At 40.1% G+C, this 21,041-nt stretch overlaps 1 protein-coding gene across 1 annotated transcript; it reads right to left on the reverse strand.

The window, feature by feature from the left end:
- Positions 1-5,317: 5,317 nt before the first annotated feature.
- Positions 5,318-11,783, reverse strand: LOC124119544. The gene is made up of 3 exons (XM_048385107.1): positions 11,550-11,783; positions 6,389-6,511; positions 5,318-5,751 (listed from the first exon to the last, which is right to left on the reverse strand). Exons 1-3 carry the CDS (start codon positions 11,578-11,580, stop codon positions 5,465-5,467), a joined length of 441 nt encoding a protein of 146 aa, XP_048241064.1. The 5' UTR covers positions 11,581-11,783; the 3' UTR covers positions 5,318-5,464.
- Positions 11,784-21,041: the final 9,258 nt, after the last annotated feature.

The following is a 21,041-nucleotide window of genomic DNA, read 5'->3' on the forward strand; positions in this document are numbered from 1 at the left end:
TTGAAGCGTGACGAGCGGGAAATTAATAGGCGAGAGAGCCTGCACGTTTGCTGCTTCATTCGTTTTCGGCCTTCGGTTTCAAAGGGTTGTTTGGAAAATGAATATGCATGAAAGTCGCTAAATTGTCCTGTGCATGACGATACACGTGAGCAGAAAGGGAATTCCCTCGACTGTAATATTGGGATTCCCCGACTTTCCGAGGTAATAAAAGTAGTGCGCCGCGGTGGGCGTGGCTTAATTTTTTACATTCATTGGGAAATGAATGCAATAACACGTGACCAATTCAGCTAATCAGAATGCAGGAATTTGCATGAACACAACGAAAATTTAATTATTTCTGACGTGAAATCTGTCATGCGTTCTTCGCGTTTTAGGAGTGTCCATTACAATCAAACAGTGTAACAAATGAATGACCATGTTTAAACGTAAAGCAGATTATCTATGCTTTTGAAACCGACCCTGTCGTGTGCGCCATTTTGTCACTACAATGATATTAGCTAATTAAGGGAGGATGCTCATAGCTATGGTGTCGATAGTCTGAACAATTGCACGTAGCTAACAATGACCTAAGTGTACCGTCACTTCGTGAACAAGTGGATGGCGAATGTGAACACACACAAATTTCTTCATTATTATGTATTAAAGGTCTCTCCATAGGACAATCATGCAGATCAGCAATGGGGCATCTCAAGTATGACACAACTAATTGGGGATCATGTCACAAAATATTATGACACAACTAGTTTGTGAACAATATTCATATACATTGTACCGAGTGAAAACTGTAAAAATATAAACTGACTAAACTAAAGAAACTTAACCAACTCAAAATATAAATTTCAGACAAAGTATAATTTTTTTTCCGATGAAGTCTATCGAAAACACATAACTTAAATACAACAATAGTGTTTGCAGAAAATGTTAATCGTCTGTTACATGTTTGCGAGATAACACGCGAAAAGGTGAAAAACACGTGCACCACGGACAACTGAAAATGCACGCGCGGGTAAAGGTATAAAACGATTGCAACGGCAAGTCAGACATCCACAGTGATAAAAAAACACCAAAGAAATGCCACGACTTACAGTCGAACAACGTGAACGAGCCTTGGGTATGGTACAGATGGGAGCCACCCAAGCCCATATTGCACGAACCTTCGGTTGCTCCCGTGTTGCTGTTACCAACTTGATGCAACGTTACAGACAGGCAGGGCGGACCGCTGACAGACCAAGAACAGGCAGACCCAGGGTGACCACGCCCCATGATGACCGGTACATGTGAAATCTCTTCCTGACAGTGACGTCATCGGCGACAAATGGTTTAGGTCACAGGGTTAGTCGACAGACAGTGGCCAGGAAACTCAGGGCTCATGGAATCAGGGCTTTAAGACCATACAGAGGACAGCTATTGACAGCGCAACATCGTCGTCTGCGATTGAGATGGGCCCAGACTGTACGACGTTGGCGACGACGTGACTGGCAGAGGGTTGTCTTCACTGACGAAAGTCGATTCTGTATGTTTAGGGCTGATGGAAGACAACGTGTTTACCGCCGAAGGGGTGAACGAACGGCGGCGTGTTGCGTGCAGGAGGTCGGACCATATGGTGGAGGGAGTGTCATGGTGTGGGGAGGGATCTGTGGGCAGGAGAGGACACCGCTGGTCATCGTTGACGGAAACTTGACAGCTCAGCGGTACATGGATAACATTCTTCGTCCAGTTGTCCTACCATTTCTCCAACAGCAGCCACGTGGTGTCATTTATCAGCATGACAACGCTAGAGCCCATACAGCCAGAATTATCACTATAACTTCCTCGCAGCCAACAACGTCAACGTCCTGTCGTGGCCTGCGTCAAATCCCACGTGACCTCATCAGACGACTGACTTTTTTCTTTGCGTCGAAGAGTTTTTGCGTGTATTGAGGCATTTGGTAGTCACACACGCTACTAATGGCTTGTTGTTGAACGTGAGCGATTGTTTATGTACTCTGACTATTGTCCATGATTCTGAAAGCTCGAGTTTTGTACCACACCCAACTATGGGGGGCTCTGACGTCATTCTCGGTCGCGGTATGATTGTCATTTTCAGTGTTGATTATGTTGATATATTGATCTTCTCAATACACTTTACTTCATGCATGTATGTTTTGTTGTTTTTGAGTTGGAGTGATTTCAAACTCTGGTAAAGTTTCTTTTGGACGTCAGTTTATATCAATAATTGGTAAATATTTTCCCAACATTTCAGTTTCGTGATTTTTTTATTTGGTTAGTATACACCTACTGTGTGGCGTTATGCCAAATGTTTAGATAATTCTGAGTTGATACAACTTTTTTAAACGAGTATCATCTGCGTATGCACGTGCATGTTACCATATATATAATATAGGCCGTGGGCTAGGTATGACCCACGAGCACCCCCCCTCCTCCCCCCACCACATCCAAACCCCACTTAAACATACTAAACATGATTTTGAATGTTAACAAGAAAAAAGTTGGGCCGAACTTGTTGTTGCAGCCTTTCAAAGTAGGGTACCCTATATCGCGTTTTCGCCCGGTTTTGCCGTATATCACTTGGGGGTATGATTACGTTTTGGGTTGTCATCTCACCAGTGATCCACTGATCTTCAAGTGTGATATACCACTGGAATCCATATATAAATACCTCTCAAATGAGGTATCAATAATTGGTATTGAGTGAATATGGACTAACCAATGGCAAATCGAACGTCATATATCCCGACAAAACTATTTTTTTCTCGCAGAAACCTTTAATCCGGTATATGTTCTAGGTACGTGTGCCTGTTTCCACTATAATCGTCTAACACGTGTTCCAGTACATCTCTTGAAGTACTTACTTAACATGTGATGTTACCAGGTGAAAATCTTTTGCACAATTTGGAACAAATTTACTCTTATAATGTCAGAGTAGGATACCTAATATTGCATTCTCGGCTTAGCTACATCGGAACAACGCTTGGATGTATGCTCAGGATTTGGCTTGTCATCTTCGGTGTTATTCACCGACCTTGATGTGTTATATACCATAGGAAACCATATATAAACACCATAATTTGATGTAGGCTGATTATTGATCTACTTTTGGACAATCATATAGAATACCTCTTGACAACTCTGATATCACTCACTTTTTTATGCACATAAGAGGTACACAGTATAATGCTCGAGTTGATTTCAGAACTTTGAATGAAATGGACCTATGTGTAACATATTCAAGATGGCAACTATAAAGCTGTGCAACAAAACTGATCATAATGTAAATGTTATTTATTTCAGTAAATATACAAATCAATTTCTTGGACGCAGGCTTGATATTTTTGACAAATTTTGCCATTTCAAGTTGAGTTTCAGATGTTTTAGTACAGGTACTAGTTAAGGTGAACTTGCAGGGGGCACCACCGAAGGTAAAAGACGAATTCACTTACTAACAATTAATTCATACATCACTTAGCTACCTAAGTTTCCAATTTACAGAAAATGTCCAAATGCGAATCATCCAAATCGTATATGAATGGCTTGAAATGAACAGGGACCATGCATTCTCAGAAATAAATTATATTCCAATTACATACTTAAGATTCTCTTACAGAATACCCAAGTTAATATATATGGAAATGTCCAACCTTGTAACAATGTCATCACCATGATTATGTGTCTTTTGAGGTTGAACTGTTGTGACTGAAACCAACATCTTATACAACCAGGAACAACTCGAAGACAGCTTTGACATCTCAACCTAAACGGAAACGTATCCCCAGTGATCCAGAGCCAGTGTGCATCGTACATGTACCTGGCTTGAAGTATGGCCTACTACAACAGCATTTTAAAACCTTTTTCTATTACCCGTCACCCCTACAATAGAAATGATGGCATGTTCGATTTCCAAGAAATGACCTCTCTCACAAATTTCCGAGAAACGACAGCCAGTCCACAGTGTTCAACAGTGTGCAACAGTTTGATAGAAATTAAAACATCTCTCTTTGGATTAAGTTAGGAGTGTTATTTGTCAACTTCGTTTGAAAAACTATATGTTTTGAACACTTATTATGAACTACTCACGACTTTGGTGTTTTTTAATCTTGAACTTAAGTAATATTTGTTACATATATAACTACCTGTGACCACTTTTCGGAATGTTCTAAGATCGCGGACCTGTGCACCTGTGTTATTAAGCATTGCAAGAGAGCGCTGTTTTCAAGCCTTGTTGCCGTCATGGTAGAATGGAGATAAACCTACTGTGTTTTGAAATTTGATGTAGTCCGACTGTAGAATAGATACCTCTTTATTATAATTTTGACACTCGCGAGAGGTTCAAAATTATAACAAAGAGGTTTCTATTCTACAGTGGGACTACATCAAATTTCAAAACATGGTAGGTTTATCTCCTAAATAAACCAAGACCAGCTTTCGTGTGAAGATCACCCCGTATTCACTGTCAGGACCACATCAAATGCTTGACCTCATCACTGCTTCGTGACTATACTATTATTACTGACTTTTGCTATCACCACAGTATTTTTGTATTTGATACTGACCACTGCCATGATATTATGTATTGCCATTGAATATTGTACTACCACTCTATTGTGTTCTACTGCCATTGTAATTGCTGTGCAGTAATTTGTGTTGATTTGTGAAACCAATCAATTCTGTTAATTGTGTACAAGTTATTTTACGTACATATTTCTGGGTTAACATAATGTTTCAATTTGGAAGTCGACACATAACACTTGCAAACATTCACTTTAGAATTCCGTCAGCATCCTCGTGTATACGTGGATCTCGGATATGCAGTGCCTCAATATATACCCACGATCGACCAGACACTATTTTTATTATCTCATTGAGATGTGACGGTTCATAATGCTAAAACTGCAAATGAATATTTTTATAGTTGTATGATAGTAGTAGGATGTACATCCACCCCTGAAGCCTCTAGCAGGGTCCCTTGTGACAGTCGACTGAAGAAGAATGGTGACCTTGTTTATTTAGGGTCATCGTGCTGCGACGGCGTGGTCATGCTGTCAACCACTAGTATGTCTGTCCCAGGCTATGTACGTGCCGTCATGTGGTAACATGAATATTGTTTGAGTGCGGCGCAAAACGGCATTCACTCACTCAGTTCAAACCTTTCACTCATTCCATCATTTTTACTCAGATGAGAGAGCGGCTTTAAAATCCTACACGATTACGAAGACATCGATAACACTTTCTGTTTGCTTTTTGTCTTGTTTGTGATAAATAGTTTCTTTAAGTAAAACAAAATATATTTTAAACACTAAATACAAATTCTAATACAGAATTGGTTTAGTCACTTTATTTACTATACAGCCTTATATTTGAAAACAACAACAGAGATCCCTTTCTTACAAATTGAAACCTATTGATCAAATGTTAAAGATTCAGACAACAGATTTATGACATTCTTCCACAGCGAATGGAAGCGTTTTTACGGGAGCCAGTCGCTTTCCTCGCTGTCCTCGCTGTCCTCGTCCCGTACTTTAATAACCGTAAATCTGTACTTGCGAAGATCGATGTCCCCTTTATGGATGAGTATGTCACGTGTTTTGTGTTTCACAAGCTTCAAACTCGATATTGGGAGGAGGATCTTGATGGCATAATCTACCCTCCCGATATCCATCAGGTTCTCCCAGAATCCGGCACGGGTGTCGTAATTGTTCTTGGCCAACTCTTGTTTTGAGAAGAGGTCTGGGTCCATGGTCGTCCCATATACTCCTACGATGCAATATATACAACTTTGGTAGAGAGAAATAGATACTGTTTGTTTACTTGTTGTTTAACACAACATTCATCAATATTCAAGCTGTACGTCGGCGGATGTAAATCATTCTAATCTGGACCTGATAATCTAGTGATGGACATCATGAGCACCAATCTACGCAATTGGGATACGATGACATACATCAACCAAGTCAGTGAGCCTGACCACCCTTTCCCGATAGTCGCCTCTTACGACAAGCATGGCATGCTGAAGACTAATTCTAACCCGGATCTTCACGGGGGTCTGGTGTAGTTAATCAGCTAACCTTAAGTAAGCATATGTCACCATTTGCCTGAGTCAAGTAGAGAGAATCAATGATTTAATTCACATATCTATGGAGGTGTCTGTGAATATACGATAACTTGTAATATAATAGTCAGTCTCAACAAATGTGTCGCCTTTCATCAAGAACATGATATACTTCTCAAAAGAAGTTAAGGATCACCTGATTCTTTCATATTAGAATAGTTAATCTCTTATGCCATGACAGATTAACATTACCAATAAGAAAGAATCGGGTGATCCTTCACTTCTTTTGAGTAGTATATATTCATAGAAAACATTCCTTCAAAACATTGCTTACTAACTTACCTTCACCGAAGAGGACATCCCTACCCTTTGGATTACGGCGACTTGCCTTGATACACATACTTTGCACAATAGCGTTTTTCCCATACTCATCCGTGTAGTGGAAAAACACTGTATAGTTCATACCTAAGAGAAAAATAAATAAAAGTGAAAATAGTTGCATATTTGATATTGAACAATAACATGATAATTCTTACCGAAACAGTCACACATTGTAGGTACGCTAATAATGACAAGGTTAACATTTACCTTTAATTCAATTATTTATATATTATTTATTCGTTTAGTTTTGGCCTCGATATCGAACTACACCAGTTGCATACCACAAGACCAAATAGCGTCCATTCCAATTTGGAATGAACGTTGGAATGCTTTTGAAAGATCGCTCATTCCAAACTTTCCGAAGCTTGGAAGGATCGATCTTTCCAGAAAATCCAAAATAGGAATGGCAACATTTCCAGACATATTTCCAACACAGGAAATGTTTGGAATGACTTGGAATGGTTTGGAATGGTTTGGAAATATGGTTAGAAGGAACAAGTTAAAATATGTTTTATCAGTAATTTGAACAATAAAAAGACTGTGAATTATTTATTGAGTTTAAACTATATATAATAAATAATAAATTTATCTCAAACATTCACTACTTGTCTGTCTAGCGAGGGGCTTTTACAGTCGCATTCTCCCTAACGTGAGAGAGAGACCCGCACTTGACTCAAAAAGACACTTACTTTCTTTCTTATATTGGAGATTTAAGGTGCACTTTCCGACTGCAAGCGTATGTCGCACACGGTCCCGGCCAGGCCATTTAATGTGTTTCCAAAAAGGGGAAAAGTAAGTTTGTGCAACCCAGGAGGGGGGGCTTTAGGGGTTGCTTATATAGTAATTTTGAGATTTGGAAAGAATGCCAAGAGTGGGTGGGGGACGAACTAAGGGAGCTGTTGGGTGGTTGTTAGATAAGGTAGTTTTGGTTTTATTATTTTATTTGGGGTTTAAATGCGACTAATTAGTCCTGTTTTAATTAGGTATAAACCTAAGGCTTTGCATTTTTCTAATTTATTTTGTGGATTTAGGATTGATTCTAGTGTAAGTCCGGTTTTAAGATTTAGGGTGGTCTGTAGTGTTGTTTGGTGTGTTTGGTAGTGTGTGCAGTGAATGAGTACGTGTTTGCAATGTGGGCAGTTTCCTGTTGTCTGTAGATTAGCTATTTTACGGTGATTATTTAGTTTGGTGTGGATTGTTTGTAGTTTAGTAATTATTCTGTCGATTTTTTTGGATGGGTGTAGTATTTTTGGTTTATTTAGGTTTTTTTGAGTACTTTCCTGACTTGGCTATTTAAGTTTTGGTATATATTTGGCCATTTTTTGTTGATTTTTTGTTTAGTAAGACTTTTGATTTCTGATTTTGAGCTGGGTAAGTTTAAGCTTATTTCTGGGAGTTTAAGGGATAATATTGCTGCTTTATCTGCCTTTTCATTTCCAAAGATTCCTACGTGGGCGGGGGTCCAAATGAACTCTATTTGTTTACCTGCCCTAGTTAAGTTGTTTGAGCTATTGAATATTTGATTTATTAGTTTGGGGTGGTTTTTAGAGTTTTTATTTTTGAGGGCCTGTAGTCCACTGAGGGAGTCGGTTAGGATGAGGATTTTTTGTTGCTTTTTAGATTGCTGATTGTGTAGTGCTGAGACAACTAATAGGTCTCAAGATTAAGTATTCGGCTAGATGGCAGCTGGCATTTAATTACAAAACAGACAGTCGTCTAGACGGCTCACATGTAAGTGCGCCGACATGTGCCTAAGATCATAAAATGGACAATCTTTGGTAACATCTAATTTATTGTTGTCTCACGCCAGAGGTGTGAATAATTCTGTTCATTGAACAATTGGAATTCAGGAAGTTATCAATAATTTTTTTACTTAACATAAGATAAGAACAGTTGTTTACAACATAATATTATGATGTCAGGACGTACTACAGTCAAAACCATATATTTTAAAATCAATGTAATGACAGACTATGATTTCCAAGTCCCGATTAGCAAATCAATGAGGTATCAGTTTCACTACATGTGCACAGATCGCCTATACTTATATATATATTTTGCATAACTATTCTCCAGTTAAAGTCATATCCTCTTATCAAAAAATCTGTGAGAGTGATCATCATTAACGAAACTCATTCTCGTCAAAGAATACAGAACAAATGAAGAATCAGATGCATACATTTATTGCCATGCTTCATTCATCACGAAGTAGATTTACATACATTTGTGAATAGCACTTAAACTGTGATAATGAATTTTACCATTGTCCATATTATATTATAAATATTAACCATAATATGGATTTCCGAATATATAAACGACTCCAACGTTGATATTTCAGACATAAACAAAGTCAGCTGTCTTTTAACGTTCAGGGGAAAAGGGTTTGCTTTCACAATTGAACATTTGTTTTCACCAAAGGACAATCAAATCAAGCCAAAAACACGAAAAATACACATATATGGTTAGCCACCATCATTATACAGCGAGGGGGGAATTCGTCTGCTCTAACTGCCTTCACAAAAACATTCCAGCCCTTAATTACCGAGTCAGCTGTGACGTAGTAGCATTACATTCGCTGGGTTTGCAGCGTATAAGATGTGTAATCTGTGGAGTGACTAAAGTAATATTACGTCTGAAATCTTACTTGCATGGTTGTTTTAATAGAAACCTTACGGTTTAAAAACACAATTGTTCTTATATAATGTTTTTAGGTTTGGTTTATAAATACAAGAGAAGATATTTATACATATAAAACTGGTCGAAAATACAGCTGAACAATAGAAAAATATAAATAGGAGTTGTGAATAGTGACAGATTTTAATTACATCACCGTGTCAATAATTATTGATTGATTCCGTCAAACAACTGTCAAACCATTCATTGCCATGTACGTACATGTACACCGGAAGTCGGCGCTGTCGGAGGCTCCAGGTAAATAAACATCGTGTGTTTTTACGGGAGATCAGACGAACCGTGAACCAGGGGCATGCGACGTAATTACACCTAAAGGTGGTAGAACCAGGGTATTGTCTCTTGGACTGGCTAATTGACCGTACGTATAATTGGTAAATATATTCGTTTTGACACCCGTGTTTCATGCGCATCCCGGCTCATAAGCAGAATACAGACAAATGAGGCCCCGTGATCAGCGGAGCGTGAACAACATGGATGCCGCCTTTTGGCCGTACCGAACAGTCAAGCTGCGATCTCGGAACTTAATCCAATTGCAAGCGGAGACAAGATTACTTCCTTTACCCAAACATGATCGTTGCTCAGAAATGTTCAAATCTATCTTCAGTAAATCATGAAATTATTGCGAGCATGACATTTATGCGAAAAATGCGATCGTCAGTCCCTCTGATTATTTTAATATGTTTCATTTCATCATGATAAAAAAGTGATTCACTTATAAGGTTACCACGTTGAAAATGGAAACGATCGTTAACAAAAACAACAAAATGTATTCTCTCATCTCTCAGCCTAACAGTGATATAACTGCAAATTAAACAATCAAGTGCGCTGAAGTATAACACATGGTGGGTGGAGGACCAGGGGCACTTTGAGTTTGACAGGTGTCATCAACTGGTCAAGTAACATCACGGTTTGTATATTCACGTTGATTGGACAGTCTAGACTGGCGGCAACTAATCATGACGGCGTCTTCAGAACAGAACAGAACTTTATTTCTCCCAGGTTTATGTTTAGTGGATAACGGAAAATTTTGTTTAAGTGATAGCACATTTGTAATTCAATCTAATATACTTTCCTTGATTGATTATATGGCTGCGGTCGAAGATCCGGATGTATTTAAATATGCTCAGTATATACACAGGGTTTATTGTTATACTATTAGGATTAATAAATACAATTGAGTCTATATACCCTTAATCATAAAGTTAGTCACTACTTTCACATTTTCATTTGTATGATTTCGGTTATGATTAAATTGACAAAATAAGAAATCATTCTGTGTATATGTGTATTATATATTGTACCCCAATACATAATTAAATTGTGTATAAATAAGGACACTAGGTTAATTACTGTCATTTATTATTTGATAAACATATTCACATTTAGTTGCGTGATATGTCACAGAGGTAAAGCTAATTCATAACAACTAGTTGTCCCATTTATTTGGCTTCTATCTTTTATATGAAACAAATGCTATAACATGGAGTGATAAACTTCATTAGCAATAGACGTAGCATATTATTGTCCGCATGAACAGTCTACTCTGTTCCAGATATGTTTATTCATTTTGTCAGCATTTAAATCGTTGCATTCCTGGCTTAATGATTCATTTGACGAAATCTTGTTCCCTGTTTTGAATTACCGTCAGATAGTTCCAGAACAATTATAAAATTTCCAGCCCTTTGTGTTTCGCATAATTCCGAGATAATTCGAAGTTCATATTCTTGTACGAACACTTATCAAAATTCATTTATACCTAGTACTATTATGTACATGTGTATATTAGTTCAAATTATAATAATGAGGCCCTCTATATACTCTAAACGGTCTTTGTTCTACGACAACTGTAAGTCGGTATGGGAAAACAAAATATTTGTTTAATTGTTCAAAGTTCATAGTCAATGTCATATGATTATAGACAAGGAAGATAAGAAATTAAATATAAAGAGTAGCCACTTTAAATGACAGAAATTATTTGAGTGACATTTGCTCATGATTTGGTCTTTTTGTGGTACATAGTGCCAAAATACTCTTAATTATTTACTTTCATGTCATTACTAATCTCACATAAGGTCAAAAGTTGTACAACGTTTAACAGATATGATTATGATATGTTGTATCCAAACATTTCCAAACAAATCCAAACAAATCCAAGCTTGGAAATATGACCTTGCCAAATATTGGAATGTTCATATTTCCAATTGGAATGGTGGTATTTCCAAGTTTTGGATTTTTTGGAATGGATGATATTTTGTCCAGTGTACACAACGCAATTGCCAGCTCAACTAGGCGTGTCGAATTGAGAAACAAGCCAGGCTACCATATGTTGGTAGACCCAGTCTACGATAACCAATCACAACATTGATCTCCCGCTGCCCCTCAAAATACAACTTGTAACTACTTATCGAGTATAAGTAACGCTTACCTGAAAGACTGACGCACGGGTTTTGGTACATTTTAGCTGTATACGCAACAGCCCTCCTAACTTCGCAGAACGATGAAGAAATGAATCGTGAGGAAAGGGGTGCGTCACGTCATGTGATCAAGGTTATCCGATACCTACTTTTCGTTCTATTTACAAGTCCACGAAGCAAGCATTCTCCGAGAATGATGAATTGTGAGCTGCGAGGGATAAGTGATGTCACGTTGACATGATGCACCCGGTTGCTTCATAGTGTAATATGATCTTCACTCGACCTGTGTGTTCAGTTTCGCATGGGTTGTGTTTCTAACTTCAATAGACAATTAAAAACAGATCTGTATAAGTCGAGAGTTTTCTGAACATATTTCGCTTGGACAAACATGGATCGTTGATATTTCAAAATCCCATTCATGTAAAGCTGGGGGCATTTCTAAAATATATAGTGACACACACAGTGAAAACAAACCTCATCGCTTACACAGACAACTCGGACTGTAGGGGTTTAAAACAAAGTGCATGCTGGGTAACTATTTGCCCATCTTGAACCTCAACTGCCTCAGCATCCCATTAACACGACCTCAGCTTCGTTATGATAATAATCTGCCTTTAATAACAATGTTCTTTACGTATTACAGGTATTGTAAACAGCTCTTGGTGTGTGCTGCATTTAAACTTAAACTTTGAAATTAGAGTGTATCGGGGTTTGAGGCTTACACTCTATAGGAGTTGATACACTGCTTCTTTTTAATAACTATGATAAAGTGCCGAGGACACGCTTCTTTATGTAATTCAAACAAATTTCGGCCAAATCCAACTCATTTCATTGGTGAAAAAGGCACCAAGCCACAGAGGTCTACGAGTACAGATATGGCTACTGATCCCGCTAGACTCCCTGCTAGTGCCCTCGCAAACTTGTTTCGCAATTAATGTCGCCAAAGTTGACAAACTTGTAAAATGCCTTAGCTACGACACAGTTAGACACTGATTTTCAATATATTAGACCGTTCTTTTGATAATGAAAGCAATTATCCAAGTAAATTCTCCAGATTCCCAATGGTTAATTCTGACTCGATCGCCGAATGACAAGGGTGACGCCATGTTTGTTTGCAAACAGTGAAAGTAGTCCCTACTTGACCTTTTGATATTTGCATCTCTATTCTCATATGACGCCAGCAGATATCGTTTTAATCCGTTGGCTTTAGCCTGCCGAGAAGCCTACCCATTATATGTGTGCTTGTACTTTTCCTTGTATTTCAAGAGAAACCTGATTTGAGTGATAGGACAAAATATACTGAACAATAAAGTGAGGATCCTTAAAAAGTTTTTTTGTACCGTACACATTCAAAGAAACCCAGTCTTCACTGCAAAAATAAAAAAAATCTCCAAAATATTGATGATGCCCAATTTTATGTCTTCACTGTGTATACATTACACAGGACATGGTTCCATGGCTGCTATCCCGCTGAAGGGAAGTCACCGGACACTAGGTATACCCAGCTGTCTATGAAGGCAGAATAAGTGATGAGTTCGTGTATCCCGGAGGATCGTTTCATGTAGAATGTGTTGTAAGGTAATCACAGTTTATTTCAAACCCATCGGGAATCGGGGCAGAGCAGGTTCTGCTTCATCCCATAATTGCCCTTAGAGCAAAATGAGGATCGGGTGGTCATCTGGCTGACTGTCGTCGTAACCCGACGGCGTGATTCGTTGCTCATGCTATCAGCCACATGCTGTTCTGGCCCAGATGCGATTATGTACAGGCCACTGTGACACACATGGAACATTGCTGTCTCTAGCGTACAACAACATTCACTCACTGATTGAGTGTTGCTAAGAATGTCAACACATTGTAGACGACGACATGTGCATGGTGTAGTCCCCCTTCAACACACCTTGTAGACGATGCCATGTACACGATGTAGTCCCCCTTCAACACACCTTGTAGACGACGACATGTACACAATGTAGTCTCCCTTTAATACAAATTGTAGCCGACGCCATGAATTTTATAAAAACTATGACATGAAATAGAAAAATCACTGCAATTGTATTGCATTAACAATGAAGTGTGTGTCGACAACAATGGTAGATAGAAGTGTTAAGTACAGTCAGGTTTGGCTGGTGGAATGTAGCCCACGGTGAACAATTGCAGGCAGTTCCCACGACCTCTCGTCGTATACGATGTACAAAAGCCTCTTGTTGAATCACCGGCTGTATCTATTACGCAATATTTAAATGTCGACCAGCCTCTCTCGCTAGTGAGTAATTCGACACTAGTTCGTGGTTGGGAGTAGAATATATACTGGGCCGAAGTAAGGCATTAAGTAAGATTAAACTTGATTAAACTAATACATTTAGTGGCATTGTTACATCTACTCCCAACTGCGAACCAGTGTCGAATGACTGACTAGCGAGAGGCTTATATATATATATATATATCGGCCAGTAACAATCCCACTAAATGCATTAATTGAGACTAGTAACATTCTAAATGTTTTAGTTCGGTCCAGTATCAATCTCACTAAATGCATTGGTTTGGTTCAGTAAATATCTCATTAAATGCATGTTTCCTCTCTTAAAGGCTGGAAAGGTAGCAGCTTATTTCTTGGGAATTTTGTCATTTTCCACTTTGAATATCACCTGAGACTAAATCTTAAATGTTATGGTGTGGCTGGTTCAGAACTAACACACAATCTGCACTTTCCACAGAAGCCACAATGAACACACTTTCAGTACTCACATGTCACAGAACGGTTAATGAGGGATGGTTGTAGTCAAGAAACACCTGCTGACAACATTTCTGCTTTACAATATGTTGACTTGTTCTAACATATGACATAGTGAAGATGTGAATAATTTTTTTTTTCTATTTTTTTTTCCACCTTATTGGACTAATCATTTCCCGTGCTGTCTGTGATAAATAGCTTTTCATAGTTCCGTCATTTAAATTGTCACTATGATTCGAGTGTGCATCCATTCATACGTGCGTGCGTACGTGCGTGGTGACGGACACACACACACAATCACACGCACGTGCACGCACGTACTCACGCACGTACGCACGCATACACAGACATACATAAGTACATAATACATACAGACACACACACACGCATGGGCGCACATACACAGACATACATACATACAAGCATACAAACATTTATCCCGCAATATGCCAAGGACAGGCATGGGCCACTGAGCCGTGGATGCCCGTGCCTATAATAAAGCCAGAAGATGAGATTAAATGGGTTAAATGGCCGAGGGTGTGCAGGTACTAGTGGGCTACTAAGCTGCTAATTGTGTATACTAATATGCTACCGTTGCCATGGCCACTAGCGTGGCCAACGGCGATTCGCAGCTAGCGCTGCTGGCCTGAGACTGCTACCGCTGTCCGGCCCCCACGGTAGCATATTTAAAAACTACCATTGCTTGGCAACTACCACGCTGCCAAAAGCAGCTACCGCTGCTGGCCTCAGTCAAACTACCACTGCCCGGCCCAAGGTAGCCAGCCAAAGCAGATCCCACTGCCTGGCCCAATTAGCAAAACCATTGTGCGACTACTGCCTTGGACCCAACTGTCAGCTACCGCTTGACAAGACGACTTCCGCCGCCGGGCCCATATACGTGGCAATTATTTGCCCCAACGTATGTTATTTCACGATTCCCCAGCTGAAAAGTCGGGAAAGACCAGGTTCCCACTGAGTAGCAGGTAACCCCAGAAAGGTTCCCGCTGAAAAGCAGGTAGCCTTAATTAAGCACGAGTATTAATTTGGAAGGAAGTTAATTTGTTACTAGCAGTGTAGCCCACAAGAACCCCGCACACCTCAACATAGTTTATTGTTGAGACAGGTATTTGCACATATACATATATACAGCTATTAAGAAGTCATGTTTATTTACATATATCAGAATCGTTTAAAAGGTATGTACATATATACAAGCGCCCTGAAAACCTATTTTACATATGTACAGGTTTATTTACATATATACAATCTGCTCTGCTGGTACCTGTAATAGAAAAAAAGAAAAGAAAAAAACAGAACGCTGAAGAAATGAAGTGATTAGCATTCCAGGTGAAGAGGACACATCCGACTGAAAAGGAAAGAAAAGGAGTGGCAAGCTGGGTGGGTGGGTGGGAAAGTGATTAGATACAGCGAAACACGTGTGTACTTGAAGAGGGACGGTGCGCGAATGATGGGCTGTAACAAAGGCGGGATGATGCTTGTGCGGGATTATTGCCCGGGCACGGTGGAGAGTGGTGACCCGTGGGTGATTGAGTTACAAGGGTTGATTGGGTTACGGACGTAAGTAGCCAGTGGTTTATATTTGAGCGATAAAGTGATTTAGTAGTTAGTACTAAATGTAGTTATCCCGCGATATGCCAAGGAAAGGCATGGGCCACTGAGCCGTGGATACCCGTGCCTATAATAAAAACAGAAGATGAGATTGGGTTAAATGGCCGAGGGTGTGCAGGTACCTTGGCTACTAAGCTGCTAATTGTGTATACCAAAATGCTACCGTTGCCATGGCCACTAACTTGGCCAACGGAGATTCGCAGCTAGCGCTGCTGGCCTGAGACTGCTACCGCTGTCCGGCCCCCACGGTAGCATATTTAAAAACTACCATTGCTTTGCAACTACCACGCTGCCAAAAGCAGCTTCCGCTGCTGGCTTCAGTCAGACTACCGCTGCCCAGCCCAAGGTAGCCGGCCAAAGCAGATCCCAATGCCTGGCCCCTTTAGCAAAACCATTGTGCGACACACCGCCGCGGACCCAACTGTCAGCTACTGCTGGACATGACGACTTCCACCGCCGGGCCCATATACGTGGCAATTGTTTGCCCCAACGTATGTTAATTAAGGATTCCCCGGCTGCAAAGTCGGGAAAGACCAGGTTCCCACTGAGAAGCAGCTATCCCCGGAAATGTTCCCACTGAAAAGCAGGTAGCCTTAAGCACGAGTATTAAGTTGGAAGCAAGTTAATTTGTTACTAGCAGTGTAGCCCACAAGAACCCCGCCACAAAGCAGCATTGAGGATACGATGATCTTGGTGTCAGGAAGCTGATATAGGGGAGTGGTGAGTGACTGACAGATACGCGAAAAAGTTTACAACCTGATCCAGCGGGACTGGCCACACCTCTTGTAGCTGGTTTGTGGACCGGAACTGGTGCAAGGCATTGATGCCTGTTTGGTAAGTGGCCCATGTATTTGTAGACAGAGATTGTTGTAGGAGTCTGCCGGCTTACTGCCTCAGATCAGCCATATGTTGCACGGGATAGGTATGGGGTTTTGGTCCGCGGCTGGTGCTGCCTCTCGGAAGCGTTTGAGCTGAAACCTCTAGAGAGGATCGGCAATAGTGTTAGCAGTGAAACATACATACTTTGCCTTAAACATAATATTATATCGGAGGTACTGCAGGATAAGGCGACGGAGTAGGCTCATCACTCTGGGGGCCTTGGTAGACTGTTTGTTGATTATTGCTACGACGGCTTGGCTGTCACAGTAAAAGAGGACCTTTTTGTTTGAAAGTTGCTTGCCCAAAAGTTGGATGGCCAGTGTGACGGGGAACAGCTCCAGGAGCGTCAAGTCCCGTGTATTTCCATCCGTCACCCACTGGGTTGGCCATGCGCTGTTAAACCATTTGCCCTGCATGTAGGCCCAAAAGCCGGCACCACCTGCTGTGTCTGAAAACAGCTGGAGGAAATCGCTGTCTACCCATAGTTGGTCCTGAAACACTGAAATGCCGTAATAACTCATAAGAAATGTTAACCACATTTGTAGGTCTTCCTTGACCCAGCTGGTAATCCTAATGTGGTGAAATGGTTGCTTACCTTTGCTAAGCAGATCGATAAGCCTTCGGCTGAATGCCCTTTCCATTGGCATAGCCCTGCACATAAAGTTAAGCTTGCCTATGAGGGACTGAAGGGCCCTTTTTGTGACCTTGATGTTACCTGTTGACAGGATGTCTTGGATTTCCCTTGTTGCCTCCTTGATCTTGGACTCTGGGATTCTGATCTGCATTGCGTTGGTGTCGATTTCCAGCCCTAAGAATGTCAGTTAAGTCGTGGGGCCCACCATCTTGTCGTGTGCAATAGGGACCCCAAGCTGTTCTAGTCTATTCACGCATCCGTTGAGGTTGTCTGAGCAGTGGCTGGTGCCTGCTGTGCCCCCGGTTAGGAAGTCATCCAGGTAATGCATGATCTGACACGTTGGAAGATGTGATTGCATGCACCATTCCAAGAAGGTACTAAACGTTTCAAATATAGCGCAAGATATGGAACAGCCAAATGGTAAGCATTTATCCAAATAGAACTCACCTTCGAATCTGATGCCTAGCAGCTCGAAATCGGATGGGTGGACTGGTATAATTCTAAAGGCCGACTGGATGTCGAATTTTGCTAGTAGTGCTCCCTTTCCCAGTTGTTGAATCATATGAGTAGCTTCATCAAATCTGGCATACACAACGGAACAGGCCTCTGTGTCTATGAAGTCATTGATAGATTTACCCCTGGGATGGGGTAGATGGTGAATTAAACGGAATTCCTCCGCATGCTTACCCAGATGCTGACCAAAGCCTGGCTGCTTCTTGGGCACCAGGCCTATTGGGGATACTTGGAGGTTGTCCAGGTGGGTGTCCTTGAAGGGGCCCGCCATCCTGCACGTGCTTGGGGACGGACACACACACACAATCACACGCACACACGTACTCACGCACGTACGCACGCATACACACATACATAAGTACATAATACATACAGACACACACACACACGCATGCGCGCACATACACAGACATACATACATACAAGCATACATACATTTAGTAAACTAAGGGTATAACGAACTCAAAGTTACCACTAATTTTAGTTCGTTATAACCGTTGTTCATTATAAGCATATATACAACATATATACAGCAATAATATATAGAATATTGACATAACATACATACATATCCTTGACCAAAGTAACGCTACCAAATCTTTCACACACACACACACATAAAATATATGACTATATTATAATAAGTATATGTCATTATTTACATATTTTAATTTCTTTTTTCTTCAATTATGTGATTGTGATACTGATTATTTTCATAATATGATTTTGATACTGATTATTTTCAAAAAGATAATAACCTCTGAGAGTGCGTCTGATCATAGATGACATAATTTTGAGTTGTTGAGGTTTCTTGATCCATGATGAATCATGAGTAGGATTCTACGAAACACTGATAGTGGCCTCTTGAAATGGAAGATGGGAAATGATTTTTATTGAATAAGGGTTACAGACATATTGTCTGTCATGGTGATGTCTCTCTGTCAAAGATTATGGCTTTGCCCACGAAATACTCTGTACTGATGTTGATGGCCATATTACGGTCGAGATTGGGGCTGAGTTATTTTTGTTCAAGCAGATGGAGGCTGAGTTTCTTATTTACACACAATAAGAAGCTGTTTTCCTTGCAAAGACTGATTAGAAATAAAAATTAAAGTTGCCAGCTAAGGCGCCGATATTTTGAAAAATTAAGACATTATAAAATCTGCCTTGTACCACATTTACTGGTGGATTCACTGGTACCTTTTGACATTTTTATGTCTAATATTTGAATTTATTACATGAGAATAATGTTGATCACATAACTTTACACATATCAAGCAATATGTATCATCCCGTCACAATGTGGGTTCCCCCTCAGTTAGAAGAAATCCTAAGTTTAGGCTGTACATATCTGGAAGCGGAATTGAGAAGCAAGGGTAACAAACAAGAAGTAAATGCCTCTTGTTGACATTTGGGTACACACCTAAGTGATAAGCACTTGAGCAGCGGTCTAGCAACACACATCTTACAGGGTGTAACCAAATCAGCAAACAGGATAACGAATGGCACATGTAGCAATAGATGACGTCTTCGACATCAACAGTGTCACTTCCCAACAGAATCTTAATTGTAATCTGTAGGGATGCCTGATGAATATGTGGATTCCAAATGCTGTTGTAGTTACAGGATGATGACAGGGATGAAGTAACCATGATGTCAGTTGATGCGTAGTTTGAATGTTGATGCCATTTCATGATGAGGAGGTTATTAAGCTAGAAGGCCAAAACGGTGATGCTGGTCCACTGGATCTGGATGTTTGAGTGTTGCTCTATATGGTCCCTGATGGAGAGGTTTGAGCAACTGTATGCAGTGGACAAGTCTCTGTGAAAATATTGTTTGCGTTTGTTGTCAGAATATTCCTTTTTCACTATTTGCTTCAGATAAGCCTCAAATCCTTACTCTGTCCATAAACCATGCAACAAACAGAGTGACTGTCACTGAACATGATAGTATCACACTGAGGTGTACAGTTGACAGCAATCCACTCACGACCGTAAAACTGTTGAAGGGAAGAAAACAGCTGACGGCCACATTCAACTCAGAGACGGTGGAATATAAGTGGACAGCGGACTGTAGACACAGCAGGAAATACTCTTGTACAGCTGAAAACAGTATTGAAGAACCTGCAAGAAGATATTTGGAACTTTTTGTAAGATTTCAGAAAAAGAAATAATGTAATAATTACCACTGATTGTTTTAAACAGTAATGTTTGTCACTAGATACTCGCAATAAATATAGAGGAAAAAGATAAGAATATATGAATATCTTCAACGAAAACGTTCCCGTACAATTCTAAAAAATACCATATGACGAGTGTAATATATACAAAAATACATTCAAATACTATACATTCAGAACAATCAGCTTAAGTTATACTTTCGTCGAATTAATTCGTTCGGTTTTATTTGTTATCCACACAATTATCTTGTTTACATAACAAGGTTTGCCCAGACCTGATGACATGTCGTCTCCAAAACGCAAATACGTATCATCACATGGTGGCAATGTCATACTTTCAATGACCATCCTGTCCTATCCTCGCCCAAGTATCGCCTGGAACAGACCAGAGAGACATCACCAGAATAGCCTTACATCCAGAGAGATCAGTACCTCGGCTGTGACAGTGACATCCACTCTACAATTGAGAAATTTACAGCCAGAAGACTTTGGGATGTACCAGCTTCACGCAAACAAAGCCTTATGCCAGATAGTGGAAACTTTTACACTCGTATCACAAGGTGAAACATATTAAAAGACAAGTTGTCATACATAATAAATAAATTTGTGGTACAGCTTTCCAGATAAACATATTAAACGTTGAACATATTAAAAGTCACAATTAAACTTCAATGAATAATTTGTCCTTATTTCAAACGATAGGTCCTCCCCTACTGATGTCACAGTATATGTTATGGATTTGACCTCGCTGCACATTTCCTGGAAACAGGAATTTAATGGAGGATCGGCTCAGATCTTCACTGTTGAGTACAGCAAAGACAATGAACACTGGCTTAAGTCAGTGCCCTCTGTTGAGGGCAGGACAGAATCACGATTAAAAGGCCTGCCAATATATTTGATGTTGTGACCTCCTCGCAAAGTCAATATTTTTTAAT

The sequence above is a fragment of the Haliotis rufescens genome, unplaced genomic scaffold, assembly GCF_023055435.1.
Source record: "Haliotis rufescens isolate VD_foot unplaced genomic scaffold, xgHalRufe1.0.p SCAF_53, whole genome shotgun sequence".
Taxonomy (NCBI): Eukaryota; Metazoa; Mollusca; class Gastropoda; order Lepetellida; family Haliotidae; genus Haliotis; species Haliotis rufescens.

Coding starts and splice junctions, on each gene's coding strand:
- LOC124119544 (XM_048385107.1), bottom strand. CDS start 11,580: ATGTACCAAAACCCGTGCGTCAGTCTTTCAG. Junction 6,512..11,549: donor CCCGTGCGTCAGTCTTTCAG/GTAAGCGTTACT, acceptor TTTTTCTCTTAG/GTATGAACTATACAGTGTTT. Junction 5,752..6,388: donor GGATGTCCTCTTCGGTGAAG/GTAAGTTAGTAA, acceptor ATTGCATCGTAG/GAGTATATGGGACGACCATG.